The sequence below is a fragment of the Camarhynchus parvulus genome, chromosome 2 (assembly GCF_901933205.1).
Source record: "Camarhynchus parvulus chromosome 2, STF_HiC, whole genome shotgun sequence".
Lineage (NCBI taxonomy): Eukaryota > Metazoa > Chordata > Aves > Passeriformes > Thraupidae > Camarhynchus > Camarhynchus parvulus.
The window spans coordinates 131,965,758-131,980,728 of record NC_044572.1 but is presented as its reverse complement, the minus strand read 5'-3'; the positions used below and the strand labels follow the sequence as shown (position 1 = coordinate 131,980,728).

The following is a 14,971-nucleotide window of genomic DNA, read 5'->3' as shown; positions in this document are numbered from 1 at the left end:
AACAGCAGCTCAGAGCTCTGATTTAGTGAATTTGTCATGCCAAAAAAGTAACCAGAGTTCTGCACTGCTGCTGGACTATTCCTAATACCCTTGTTTGAAGACCACTGGAGAATTCCCGTTCTTTCAGCAGCTTGCATGCTGAAATATCTAACATTAATCTTGTTATACTATCTAACATTAATCTTGTTATACTATCTACTATCACTACTAAAAGTGGGCAGATGGATGACTTTTTGTTTCACAGTAGTTGCAAAGATTTTGCCAAGGTCATAATTTTGAGTTCTTCAGGAACTCTTGTCAAAACCCTTATGTTTAGCATGGACTGTTACTAGGCTCTGCAAAAAAAACCTGTTAGACAGGTCCACAAGGACTCCACAGGCACTGATTGTTTAGACAAAACTGGGGCTAAGGAAAATTCTTACTTACAATATAAAAAATAAAGCATCCAAAGGGTGACCAAGTAAGCCTTAAACATTTTCACCTCTGGTTAGATACTTTCTAGCGCACAAAGCTTCTTTTCTTTTCTCAACTATCATATTCATTTGAGCAAAGTATTTTTTTTGTTTCATGAGAAGATATTAGTCTAAGTGGAACAGACAACTTTTATGTCTATGTCTTTATTTTGTATAATGGAATTAAAATATGGAACTACTACATGTTATTTCTACATTACAAGTATTTCATGAAACATGCAGATTTCAGGCAGATATTTCCTTTTTAAATTGAACAATCAACTGTCATATAATTTATAATTTATTTAGCATATGTATAAAAAGAAAAGAAATATTAAAGAAACTACTTATGTCATATATAATATTTACCTCTATGAACTACTTAACAACTTGTAATTGTACCTCTCTGATTTCATTATCATGAGCAGAATACAACTTTTTAAATCATGCTAAAGGATGTTTTAAATTTTTCATACAAAGACAGTTTATGTCAATAACACATAATAAATTAGCTTTAAATCATACAATCAAGCCATTATTTTTTAATCTCTTTTTTCTTTAGAAGTCCTTAATTTTTGAATTTATATTTAAGCAGTTGTAAGGAATACTTTTGAGAATACTGCATTGGGGAAAAAAGTGTACTTTATCAAATATGAGTCATATCTGATATCTTAATTACAGTCTTATTTAGAATTCCTTTATAAAAAAAATATATATGATATCTTTTCATTTTCATAATGAAATTCAGTCATCTCTTTCTGATCACTTAGATCATCCTTTTACATTTTGGTCAATTAATCAAAGAAAAACATTTATAAAGCTGCCACACAAAAGACTAACATCTCCATAAAAATATTTTGTAAGAAAATCAGATAATATTCTGGTTAAAAAAAAAAAGAAAAACATGCAGCAAAGCAAGATAAGCATTGTAAAATATTAGTAAAACCTATTTTTGCATAAATCTATAATACCTTCGAAGCTTCCTAATGAAAAACAAGGCAAACAACTTGTACCTAAACAGAATATCAAGGCTAAATAAATTCAGTAAGACAATGGGAGAATTCATTTTTTATTCAAGTAAAGTTTTGGCTATATTGATGTACTTAAAAATGCAAGAACCAAGTTCCATAAACAATAAATTTGTTCATTTAAACAAGGTACAAATTTTTTGCCCATCTTCTACTCAAGGCGCTACTATTATGTGGAAAATGCAAAAAAAACATGTGTTAAGTAATGATAATGAATGATTTAAAGAGACATTCATCTTTATATAATAAACTCAAGCACAAAATTATTTGTTGCCTAAACAATGCACAAATTTTTTATGTGGTATGCATAGTCATCATCACTATTGAAACCTGTATAAGTTTAATATTGGGCAACTAGAAAAACTAGATGTCTCTTTAAATTTTAATTTAATATTTTAACCCCCATGCAGAATTTTACAAGCTGATCACAAAATGACATGAAAGTTGTTAATATGGTTTAAAGCAACACACTCAAAATATGGGAAAACAGACTATAATGTAGCGTTTTCCTACTATGCATTTTCCATAACAAACAAAAGAAAAACCCACAACTTTAGTTTCTGTCAGGCAGACGAAGTCTTTACCTGAACCCTAGGAACAAAAGGCGTTGTTCTTCTACTAAGGCTTTGGCTCTGGTAAGCAAAATTAAAGAAAAAGCAATAAAACAAAACCAAAAACGACAACACGCTGGAAACTAAAAGACCAAAAGTAAAAACAAAGACACATAACTATTACTTTAAACACAGCTTTACACCAACAACATATTTGTCTAACAAAACATATTTTAATGCAATGCATAAATTAAATCTGCAAAATCTGTTAACAAATCATATCAAAACCCTTTGGTGGAAATTCTTGCCGTAGGGAAGTCAGCAGGAATTTTGCCACTGATTCCCAACGAGCAAGGATTTCTCTTTGCAAGTCTATAGACAACATTTACAATAGATTTAGAAATAACATGTAACAGAAACAACAGGTAGGCAAAGTGTGATTTAAAAGTGGGATTGGAAACATAAGGTTGATCATCTCTTTCAGGGAGATTGTACATGCATGTTCAGAGAGAAACAAGTACAATTCACATACTGACAGCTTTGGTTACTTAGGAAAGCGAGTAAAATAAAAGGTTTTCTCTTTTTTGCAACTTTAAGAGTCATGTCTTTGAAAAGTCCTCCTAAATACTTAGAAAACAATTAAAAGAAAGTTCATGCTCTCTGATATTAACTTTACATGAGGGAAGATACAATCTATGTATTTCAAGTCTCTATCAATCATGACAGAAATGACATATGGTATACACACAAAATCCTTGCATGAAATGGGATCTAGAAAATTTAGCAAACTGCATATATAGATGCATTTATAACATATTTTTGTGCTGTAACGGTTCAGACCACATACAGCCTTGTGGCCTCCAGTGGCTACATCAAGACTACATCGAGTACAGGCAATACAACTTCCTGGACTAGCTGCAAATTCCAAGCAACCACTCCCCACCTTCAGCTAAGGGCAGCAGCTAATGGGGTGGCACAGAATTGGCACAGAGTATTGGGCATGGACAGGAAAAGGAGCATGTGTTGATACCTCAGAGGGCTGGTGAGTGGGAGAACAGGAGCATGGAGTAGGTCACAATAATCACAGCCATCTGACAGGTTGGAGTCTCCTTTACCTCTGCTCAGTTTTCCTGAGGTTATTGATTTAATTCAAAATGATAGAAAGAAGCTACTACTCAGTATTCACTTCCATTAGAAATATACTCAAAGCATGGAAATAGGCACTGTGATGATGCTTCTGCCACCCTCCTTGCTTATTTGGCATGCACAGATGATCAAGAAATCTGTTCTACAAAATGTGTGAAGTAATCTGTTCTTATATCAAAGAAAGAGGATACATAGGAAAATTTGGTAGTCTGGATCACGGGTTTTGTCTGATGCGCTCCCTGCGTTCTGCAAGGTGCAGCAGCTGCACTGTACCTGCCACTCTGCACAGGCAGGACTGCAGAGCCCAGTGTTAAGGGTGTCAGAATGTGACCTAGTCACAATAAAAGTAGATCTTCAGCTTGCTTCAGCTCCATTTTAAGAGGGAAAAAATAAATTATCGCAGGATATTGCAATCCTAAGAGGGACAGAATCTCTCCCACCATGCACCAAGGGTCGTCACCTGTCATATTCTGCCTTGGAAATGGAGGAAAATCAACATATTACGTGCACTACCTAGAATTTCCCAGGTTTTGATGTTAGAGCAACAGCAATTTAATTTTATAGAGGTACAAAGGGAAGGAAGAAAAGGAAAAAGTACACGTGAAAGGGGAGGGATAGCATGTTTTGTATTTAATCTCATCTCCTCAATGTGCTGACATATAGGCCCTTCATAATGTACCTTTCAATTCAAAAGGCTTTCAATTATGTTGCATATATTACAACTATAATTACTAAAACTTTATTTTTATTGATTTATAAACTGAATATGTATGGAAAATCTATTGAAGTGGTTCTCTGTTTCAAGTGTACAGGGAAATAGATTAATTTTATAAATGACACCCCTTTTCTGCTAGAACTTCCACCAGTACAAAAATTTTATACTGTGATTTTATATTTGTATCCATTCACATCGTCTTATGTTATTATTCCCTACACCTTACTATTGGAAAAGAATTTCAAGTTATACTTTTCATACAGTATCAAAAATGTAGATAAAATTCAGTAGTTAAGCTAAGAGCACCAACATACAAAGAATCCTTTTGACTTTTTCAAAATTATATTAACAGAAAAACAACTCAGTGAAAAAATACAAGAATGAGACAAAGCAAATAATAGAAAAACTATAATTGCAATAACAGTCAGATACTCCCCTGAAAAACAACATGAATAAAAAGTGCTATAAAATAAAACATTATAATATGGATAAATTATATTAGCAAATTATAACACACAATAGTTTACTGTAGTTGCACATAATTTGTTTAATTAAATATGTACTTGGGCAGAATAATGATTAATGTAGAGAGGATTTCCTGTCTATGAGCAATAGTTTACTTTGTGGTCAATCCTATTAGTCAGCTCTAGACTGACACTGTGACCTCCACAAAGAAAACACTTACACAGACCAATGCCAATACAGAGGAAAACATGGAAGGCTGAACAGACAGAGAAAGACATCCCTGAATGCTACAGTGGCATTGCTGCAGCTAAACCAGCCAAAACCATACTGAACATAAAGAAATAGATTCCAAAATACTGTTTATATATAAAAATGCTTTAAGGATCCAGAGCACTGCCTGAATAAGCCCATACTCAAGTATTCATTCAAATACTTCAGACTTTCATCCAAACCGTTGTTATCTCCATTTCTGCCTACAACTCTTGTGTTTCACTGCCTATGCCAGTAACCACAGCTGCACTAACAGCAACTCCTCAGGACACATGCTACTGTTCAAAGGCACAGAAAATACAAAAGCCACTTCCAAAATCTTGCCTTTCATCTGTTCCATCAGATCCATCACAGTTGCTTGAATTCAGCCACCATCACCCAGCATATTATTGACTCACCACTTCCACAAAGAACAGCATCCTCATCTACTAATTTACAGCTCATTTGTTGCCAGGGTTCTGTAGTTATTCTTCTGTCTAGGCACTCCCCATAAAGAGCACCTTCACAATTACATTCAGAATTTAGTATTTCCTTTCATTTCTACCTTACTCAGCTATTTTGAATGAATATATGATCCATCAACTGTTCTGTTAGAAAAGAGCTAATTAAGACATGGAAAACCAAAATACTGAAGCACATACCTTTTGAAGCATTCAAAATAAAATATTTTTTGTAATTTTAAAATTCAGTTTTACCTTACTAATTCACCTTTGTTAAAGGTCCAATATTAGAAAATCTCACAGTCCATTCTAATTTTTCAAAACATCTCCAACTTTACAAACAGGATTTTTTCACTAACTCTTCTAAAGTTTCAAAACTTCTAAAAATTGTAAAATTATAAACCCAAATAATAAAAAGTGAAGGAAAAATGATTCATCATAGTACTTTCAAGAACATAATCACCCAAATCTGATGTCACAGCATTTTTAATTTTTCAAAACTATCTTAAAGGATCAGACCAAAAAGAAACTACATTGGTTGTTTTGAAAACCCTCTTCCTGTAGAATATTTCAATTCTCATAAGGTCCTCTATTTCTAAAAGTACATATTAGCCTATACATTGCAATTTACCCACTTAGATCCCATTTTGCCACCTATGCAGAGCATCTTCAGACACTATGACATCCACCTTTGCTAGCAAAGCAAAAAGTTTAGTACTTCCCTCCCAAAGTCTTGACCCAACAGCAGCAGGAGCTGGGTTGTGTCCTTAACATGATTAACATGAAATACAGCTATTTCCATTGTTTCATTAGCTGGCCAGACAAGACAAGCATCCAAACTTTCGAACTGTCTACTAATTTTAGATGTCTAAATTGCAACTTTAGAGAGTTACAGAGGATTTCTGACTGGAGTTTCACCCAGCTGGAGCTTTGTGTTCTCAGACAGATATCAGCTGCTCTCTGAGGGAAACAGAGATAATATGAAGTAGAGAGTATTGAACATAATTGCAAACAGTAGATAAGGAAAAAAAAAAGGAAAGATTTTCTACTGTCTCGTAATATTATTGGGTTTCCTTAGATGGAAAAGACATTTTAGAATAGGCATTTATATATTGAAACATTCAAAAAATAAATAAAAATAGGAATTATGCCTTCTTGAGTTAAACACTGAATTTTATATGCCATTCTGAGAAATAAAACGTTTGGATCTCTGTTATTCTCAATAAATTAGAATATACCTCAAAATTTCCCAATACTGTGATTATATATTTTAAACTTCAGTACCCTACGAAACCATTAACTCAAAAGATTTACTGACTTCACTAAAAAATCCTAATCTTAAACTCATGATGATTTGGATCTGAAACTGAGAAAGTGAGAAAGTCAGTTCTATGGGGTTTCTATTTGGACAATTATTCCATCGTGTGTGTGCACTTGAACTTCCTGCTGGAAGCTAGGCACCACAACTTTTTGACAGCCTAATCTTTTATGAAGTTTAGAAAAAAGGAATTTCTTTCTTCCCTGTCTCCCCTATCAACAATTTTTACTGTCTTGTAAAAATAAGAAGGTTTTTAGAAACTTTGGTCTGTGTATTTTGACAGTTCATGTTCCCTTGTCATTGTACTCTTGCAGAGCGCTCTGCATTCTGCAGTCAAGATTTTTAGTTTTCCATTTATCCAAAGCACTGAATCTTTCAAAGCAGTTAAGTACAACAACTACAGAAAATTATGTATTGTAAATGGTTTTTCTGATGAGCAAACAAATAAAGTCTCATGCACTGCAAGATGGAGCCAACATGGCCACTGAAGAGACAAAAATATTCTCTGTCTCCTCTATCTATACCATAAACCATTTCTGTGAGACCTAGAAACAGTCTGCTTGGATTTTATGCATATTTTTATGGTACACTCAACATATACAAGTTGAAAGTAACATGAATGTAACGTTTTCAAACTTCTTTACAGCAGTTTTGCACTGCTTCCCTTCCATTTGCCTTTCCTTTTCAATATGTTGGGCACTGAACACTTTTGAAAAATCACACTTTGGAATTTTAAATAACATGGAAAGATGCACAAAACCCAACTTTTTCAGTTTATTACAAGAAAGTACCCTTTAAAAGAAAATATTCACATAATGAACTTTCTTCTCAGTGAGAGTGAAGAACAAAACTGAGTAACATCAGTACAAAGAATACAACATGAGTAAAATATCAGAGGGATATCTGGGGAACTTATATATGAAAGTTAGTGCATAAGAAATAAATAGTTGTAACATCCAGGCACACAGGTAATAAAATCTACCAACTCTACACACAAGTATGACAGTTGAAAAAATGTTTACTCTCAACAGCACAAACATAACTGGAGGCCAAGATAAGACCTTTATGAAAATTGGACTCTACCAGTCTAGCTTACCAGATACATATACATGTATATATCAAATTTCCAAAAGCTAATAAAAGGAATATGATTATGAAATTCTGTTCCTGCCTAGACTGAGATGTATAGCATCAAACAAAAAATTTAGCTAGTTTAGCAAGAAATTTCTGTAGCTAGCACTACAGTAAGAGTTGTATATGCTGCAAAAAGTACAACATTAAAATCAATGAAATGTTTACATACTGAAAGTTGTCCAGACAAGAACTGTGGAACATCCCTTAACATGCCAGGACTCATAGGAGAAGTCACTGAAATAGAAGGTCGGTCCATTTTTTGAGATTCAAATGAACTAGAACCTGTAATTATAAACAAAATATTTTATACATAGTAGAAGTTATGCACATATTTCAACATTCTTTAAACAGAAATGGTAGAAATATAACCAAACATGCAGTAAAGTTGTGATAAATATAAGTTTTTAAAATCTATTTAAAATTACCAAATGATGATACTCAATCTTTTGGTGATCAGATGCAATCAGGAGCTTTTATTTATAGAATGGAATATAGATTATTCAGATAATTCTGACTGTAATTATGTCAGTAAGTTGAAGGTCCAAAAATAAACACTTCACTGTGGTCAAATGAATTCAGTCTTCTGACTTATTATCTCATACAATCAACTAATTTTTAATTAGATTTTTACAAAAATATCAAGATGTAAGCAATGGTTTTGTACATTTTGTTTCAAATCTACAAGGTCTGAAAATGGTCAGAGGACAAGTTTTGACATACAAAACATAGAGGAAAAGTGTTTTTATAAATACAAAAGACAATCCACATCTCACAAAACATAAAATTAATTTTAAGAATTTGGCAATGAATAAAAAGCCATTGAAGGAGTTTTTCATATTATTGTAATCAACCTTATGTCATTTCATTTATTCCTGGCTTCTATTATAATAGCATTCTAAAATAATGATAAAAATAACTCCAGGCTGAAATCCATCTTATCAGATCCAAGCCAAAGAACAAGTTATTCTTCCCTACATGAAAAATGGGTTTAGTCAATTTAAGTAGCAGTGAGTGGCTCTAATAAAGTAAGGGTATTCTGAGTTCAAAGTAGCTATCACTCAGGCTATAAACAAAATACATTTCTTTCCCATTTTTAGTTTATAAGATGCTATTGGAATGCAAAGCAAGAGAACAGGAATTAAAAATTGCTATTAATGTTTTTATATATTAGTTAGAATTATATTTTCTTCAATCAAAATTCATCTCAGCTTATAACCAATGTTGAATCTAAATCACAATATTCTGTTTTGATAGCTTATTATTAAACAAAGGTAGATTGATAATACAGTAAGATGGCATATTGAGACAAATATAGACAAAAAGACAAGACCTATACTGACTGCAGAGGACATTTTTCATTCTATTTGTGCTTACATAAAAGAGAGAGAAGATTTTCCTACCCCACAATTGAAACTTACTGGACTCCAGCTGTGCATGTGTGCTGTCAGGTATTCTGGGAATGTCCCTGAAATCAGGAAAATTAAGACAGGCTGATCCTTCATCTAACAAGCATATTTAAATTTCAGTTACACTATAACACTTCCCAATCCCATGGAATGCCTCAGGAATGGTGCATGATCTGCTGGCTGTCTTCAGCTACTGGGATGATTATCTGTTATCCAGTATAAATAATTTCAGTGTCAACTTAAATCCTACAGAAAAGATTTGGTGGATGCAGGAGACAGGCTGCAGAGTCACAAATAAAATAATTCAGTAAATAAAAGAACAATCTCAGAGTTAATGGTAGACTAGAACTGTGAGTAGTATCTTGACAATGACATTATACATTAATCAAATCTACTGGACCCTCACCAAAACATACTCGGCTGCCAGTCATGGCTATCCCAGTACATTCTTTACTGAACTTGAACCACAAATTCAATCTATCTTACCTTTTCCATAACCAAATAAAATGTATAAGTTCATTTGGCAAAATTGTATTCTTTCATATACAAGACATGTTGCAGCACCTGTATTAAATTGTGTGCAGAGCCACATCATTTTAATCACTCAATCACATCCCCCCAAGCAAAGGAATACACTATTCCTCTGGGAGGGCAACCATTACTGTATGCTAATAAAAACTATCAATATGCTAATAAACAGTTTCAGAGCTATTTGAGTAAAACCAAGCAAGATGAAGAGCTTCAGTTCTGAGTCACAGAAAAAGCAATATTTACATCCTGTTGTGTGTTTCAGGGCAGTTGGTTTCTCCAAGGCCACAGCCAGTTCTGATGGATGGCCATGGTGAGGAGAGGTTGTGGCTGCACCATGCTGGGCCCAGCTGGCTCCTTGGGTGCCTGTGTGATAACGTATTTAATAAAGGACAAAACAGCTCATAAAGTGGAGGAGGAGGAGGACTGGCTGCAACTCCCTTTCCCTATGCCATGGACTGCTTTGTGGAGAAGGAGGCAGAAAAACCAGGGAAAAATGTGTGAATTTGAGCGTGGGAAAAAGAGAGGTAGGGGTAAGGGGGTTTCAGTTTTGGTTTTATTTCTCAGTATTCTTTTATTTTAGTAACTGCTAAAAAAATAATCTTCCTCAGGTTTGTTTTTCCCACAATGGTAACTACTGAGTGACCCATAAACTTTTTCCTCTTATTTACTCCCCGAGTCCTGCTGAGGAGAGAAATGGAGAGAGCAAGTCTTTGGTGCTCAGTCAAGGTCAACCCACCACAAAGGTAAATGAAAAGGAAGGGGAAATGAAAAAAGTTCCAGTGATATCTACGGTTTCATACAATGAAAGAGTCAGTATGATACATAAATAACTTATCTATTTTCTTTAGCAAAACTTTTCCAGAATACCTTCAGTATATCTTTTCCAAACATTTTTCAACACTCACTAGAAAGACAGCTTTACTATGTAGACTGAGGAATCTTTCCAAGTGAGTTGATGCACAGTATCCAATAATTGAAATAAACCAGAAGGCATGAAACTGCTCTAAGTGCCCACTACAGACAAGAAAAAAATCTCTGTTGTTAGTACCCAAAATTTGTGAGAAACTCACAAGAAGAAGCAAATATTTAAGTTTGTGTATAAGGAGAATTTATAACAGGATGCAATACTTGCCTAGTAATTGACTCAGAACTACACTCTTGAGCTTAACTCCTAAGTACAAAAAAAACTACCATATGAGTCTGACAAGAAAACCTCGGGAAAAAAGATACATTTATAATACATAAATCATTCTGAACAGAGTGAATAGGAGTTTTTTATAGATAGCTGAAAAAATAAACTTGAGAGCTTTGAACATTATCATTTACACTCCTAAAGCATACAGATCCCCATATTTCATGGCAGTGTGAATGGTTTTTCTTATAAGGAACTCTCATAGAGATAAACAGATGGAGGAGAAGTAAAATGGTTTCATAAAGACTCTTTGCATAGTAAGTTATGTTCCACTGGAAAGAGGTTGTATAGAGTAACTATTAAAACACAGTCAGTGCATTATTTCTTCCAAATCCAAAACAGAAGAAACCATGAAAATAACATGCATTTTAAGTTCTCTGTTTATGAGAATTAGAAGACAGAAAAAAGGTAAAGTTCCTGTGCATAAGGGACAGCCAGCTCACACTGATTAGCAATTTGGCCATCAATTTTTATTCTAAGATTTAAAAAGTGACAAATTGCATAATAAACTGGCACATTTTGATTTGTTGGGATTTTTTCAGAATGGCTTTCAATTTTATCTGCCTTGGCAGCTCAGCTTGTCATCTTCAGTTTTCATAGCACTCAGCCCATAATAAAGAGAAAAGCAAATAACTGTCTTGACTGGAATTTGGTTTTGTTCTCAGAATATCAGGATGTGAACAGGTTCTCAGCTAAGTTAATTTCTGGCAACTGAAGATTTCTTTCACTATTTAAAGTGTTGCCATGAAACCATCAAGAAATTCTCCTTATAAATAATAGGATTTATCTCAATACAAAAACAAAACCCTTCAACTGGGCATCGATAATTCTAATAAAATAAACATCACTTCTGATATCTTGGAAATAAGAACTTTTAAATATTGTACATACACTGAAACTTTACTTCCCAGAGCAGAACACAATCTTATGAAGTTATGGTTCCTTGGACAAACATAACCTATTAATTTTTGTTGTGCATTTGAACAACATTATGAACTGAAATCTTCTAAACTGAAAAAAGTAATAGTCTTTCTACTTCACCAGCTCTAACCTCATGAAAAACATTTCTGACATTATGCTGTTAATATCAAACTCCTAAGAGTTACACACACCTAACCAAAATCTAAAACCTACCAATTTGTAGGAAGTATTCATCACAGAGACTCTTCTATATCTACTGCAAACTGACACTGGGAATCAAATACACTGAACAACTCTTTTATCACTGATCTTATCTCAGTTCTTCAGACTATGAGGTAAGTGGTTATGCAGAAAAAGGCATCTTGAGAGCCCACAGCATTTGGTTTAAGGAATTATAGATGAGCTGCTCAAGTGACAGCAACATAATGGAGAGCATGATGATAAGGAGGCTGAAAAAGAGACAGTAAATATAAAAGCACAAGTAATAATACAGGAGATTTTACACAGTGAAAAGAATGCAGAAAGATTTTTTAAAATGGGTTTTTTCAAGATGTGAGTTGTTCTTTGAAACTTTTGCTATAAACTTCTATTTGAGAGATAACTATGGAAGATTTGTGCATGAAATTATTTTGAGACCTCCTTTTCTGAGACAAGTAATGTAGTCTGTCCCTTAGCATTACTATTATACCCACACCTCCCAAGTTGTGCAAAGATGTGACAGATGATACCGTCATTACCCTAAAGGGGTTGCAATTCCATATGTATGCAGGACATAACCTCTCATCTCAATGACAAGATAAAGCTAGTTTTTCATTATTTTCAAGTTTGTTTAAAATTGTCATACCAAATTAAATTCCTACACTTTAAGCTCCTGATGTGTCCAACACAATAAGTTCCTATTATAGCTGAAACCCCAACAGTCATCCTCAATGAAATGTCATTCTCAGATTATATAGTTCTAGATTTTTTTAGTGCTTCTTAATTTTTAGTCATGTTTTCTTATGTTAAGTTAATGTGCATCTTATACAAAATAAACGGATACATATATTTATTTAAATGTAATTATAAAATCCTAAAACAGTCCAGGTTGGAAGTGATCTTGAAAGATCATCTGGTCTGACCGAAAATGGAAAGGGAATCTAGACGATATTACCTATCACCCTGTCCAGTTCTGTGTCCCATATATCACAAAAAATTCTGGGGGAAAAAAAGAAAATTCTTAATAACTGTAAATATCTTCAAAATCAGTGATAATCATTCCCCTCTTCACAACCCTGATGTGACCAGATATGGACTTTCCAATGGAGAATTAAAAAGGTGATGCATATGCCTTTAGGGTGTAGGAACTTGGAAGAACAGTTTAAGAAGAGGAAGTAAAGTCCAATACAACAAAGCGACTACTGCTATGCAAGAAAAAATAAAGTTTAGACATTGAGAGGTAGGTTTGAAGCTTAATAAAAATGGGCAATGTACAGCACTAAAGAAAACACCCCATACAATTCTAACTATTCATTAAGGTGTGTTCTGTACTGCATAACAAGCAATAATTTAATAGTTCCACAGATGAAGGTGATGTAAATGTGGATTTGAGACTTTCCAAAGCATATTGATTTTTTTTCATTAGCATACTATATTTCACACAAAATTCTACCTTGCAGATTCTCAATAAATGCAGTTCATCATCAGTTCTTAGACCAAATATGATCTCATAATTTTACGGATGTATTATAAAAAATGGGGATAGAGATATAAAAATCAAAAGTCAAGAATCACAACAACGAGTATAGCCACAGTTTCAGAGCCAATATAGGCTGGCTCACCAACTGAAAAGCCAGAAAAGGGAACATATTTTTAACCATAATAGCAGATGATGCCCAAGACTCTGAGAACCCAGGATTTCACACCCGCTCTTTTTACTCACTGGCATGATCTATCATTCTGGCTACATTTTTGGTTTACAGAATTTTGCGTAAGATTTTTCTGTTTACAGTGTTAATGAATGTTTGATATACTCCATCCTAAAAGTAAAAAATTTTATAATTTTTAATATTAAAAATACACGAAATTACTTACCCTATTGGTCTTGAAACTACAAGCTCTACTTGTGGCTCAGGTTTGGATTCTAAAATGATATTATACACCTCCTCAAAGGTGGCTCCTTGTAGTATCCTTCCATTCCATTCTAATACTTCATCACCTGTAAGTAATAACACTGTGCTTAGGAAGTTGGATGTGGACAGCACTTACAACTACTATTTAACCCAATCTACTGTCAGTTTCTTTGATTGTGAAAACTGTGTTACAGAACAAGTTTGGAAACCTTCATGCAGGAAAAACCTGAGTATTAAAAGTTTTCTGCAGCTCAGCTTCAAACATGTAAAGTTCTGTGAAACAATAATACAATCAGTCAGACCCCTACTGAGTTAGATGGTGCTCTTACTTGCTTTGGCAGCTGTGGCTCACAGAAATCCCAACATTCTATTTAGAAAATTCATAACTAAAACATCATATCTCATCAACTTGGTTCAGATAGTTCTTATGTCAATATTTCTTGAACATTCCAGTGTAGCAATCTATGGTTTGCATGTTGGAGCAGAAGCCGCTTCCTAGGCAAGATGGTTCTGCTCATACCTTTGTCATAGCTTGGTTTGCTCTAAACAAAATATGCACCACAAAATGACTGGGGAGAACATCAACAGAATATTACTTTGAGTATAAAAATGAGCAAAAGTGTTACAATATTGTTTGAACAGTATGAGAATGTATATTTTATAAAAGCAACCATCTAGTAACAGTGTCAGGTTGAATTCTGCAGTATTTCATCACATCTATTCAATATAATTTCACATGTAATTAAACTTGCTCGCTTGTTATCACCTTCAGAAAAGAAACTCAGCAGTATAGATCTGTAGTAGATACATACCTGGTCTAAGATGCCCCACTGTATCAGCTAAGCTTCCTTTTTTAACTTTGGTGATAAATGCGCAGAGTCGACCTGATTCAGTCATCTTTCCTCCTACTACCTGTTTCAAACAGGAAGTATTTTCACAGTATGAAAATTACTTTAGATTATTTAAATGTTCTGGCAATAGAAAGAATTCAGCTTTTTCCTTGGGTTTTATATAGTCCAGGTAACACAAATACACTTGAAAAAAACCCCACAGAAGTTTGGCTATGGCAGGTTATTTTTGTAGCTATTCTAGCAATTTGTACAATTGAAAAACAATGTAAATAGAGAATCCTAAAGCTTTTAAATTTCAGCAAATACATGTATACTGTCTCACTGTATTATAAACTACCACCCAAAACAATGTAAGTTATTGGTCATTTAATTGCTCACTTCGCTATTTTTTTAACTGGAAAAAGATATATTAATGTAACACAACTCAGGATGTTCACAGT

At 33.8% G+C, this 14,971-nt stretch overlaps 1 protein-coding gene across 8 annotated transcripts in view; it reads right to left on the bottom strand.

The window, feature by feature from the left end:
• RIMS2 (regulating synaptic membrane exocytosis 2) overlaps positions 1 to 14,971 on the bottom strand; it is a 445,769-nt gene that overhangs the window by 195,288 nt on the left and 235,510 nt on the right. For 6 of the 8 annotated variants that reach the window (XM_030967156.1, XM_030967184.1, XM_030967175.1 and 3 more), the window contains 4 exons: positions 14,493 to 14,592; positions 13,643 to 13,766; positions 8,938 to 8,984; positions 7,689 to 7,801 (listed from right to left, as the gene is read on the bottom strand). In XM_030967156.1, coding sequence (XP_030823016.1) covers positions 7,689 to 7,801; positions 8,938 to 8,984; positions 13,643 to 13,766; positions 14,493 to 14,592 — 384 coding nt within the window. Of the gene's footprint in view, positions 1 to 2,064; positions 2,113 to 7,688; positions 7,802 to 8,937; positions 8,985 to 13,642; positions 13,767 to 14,492; positions 14,593 to 14,971 lie in introns of all 8 variants that reach the window. The other 2 variants (XM_030967096.1, XM_030967112.1) reach the window with 1 other exon arrangement.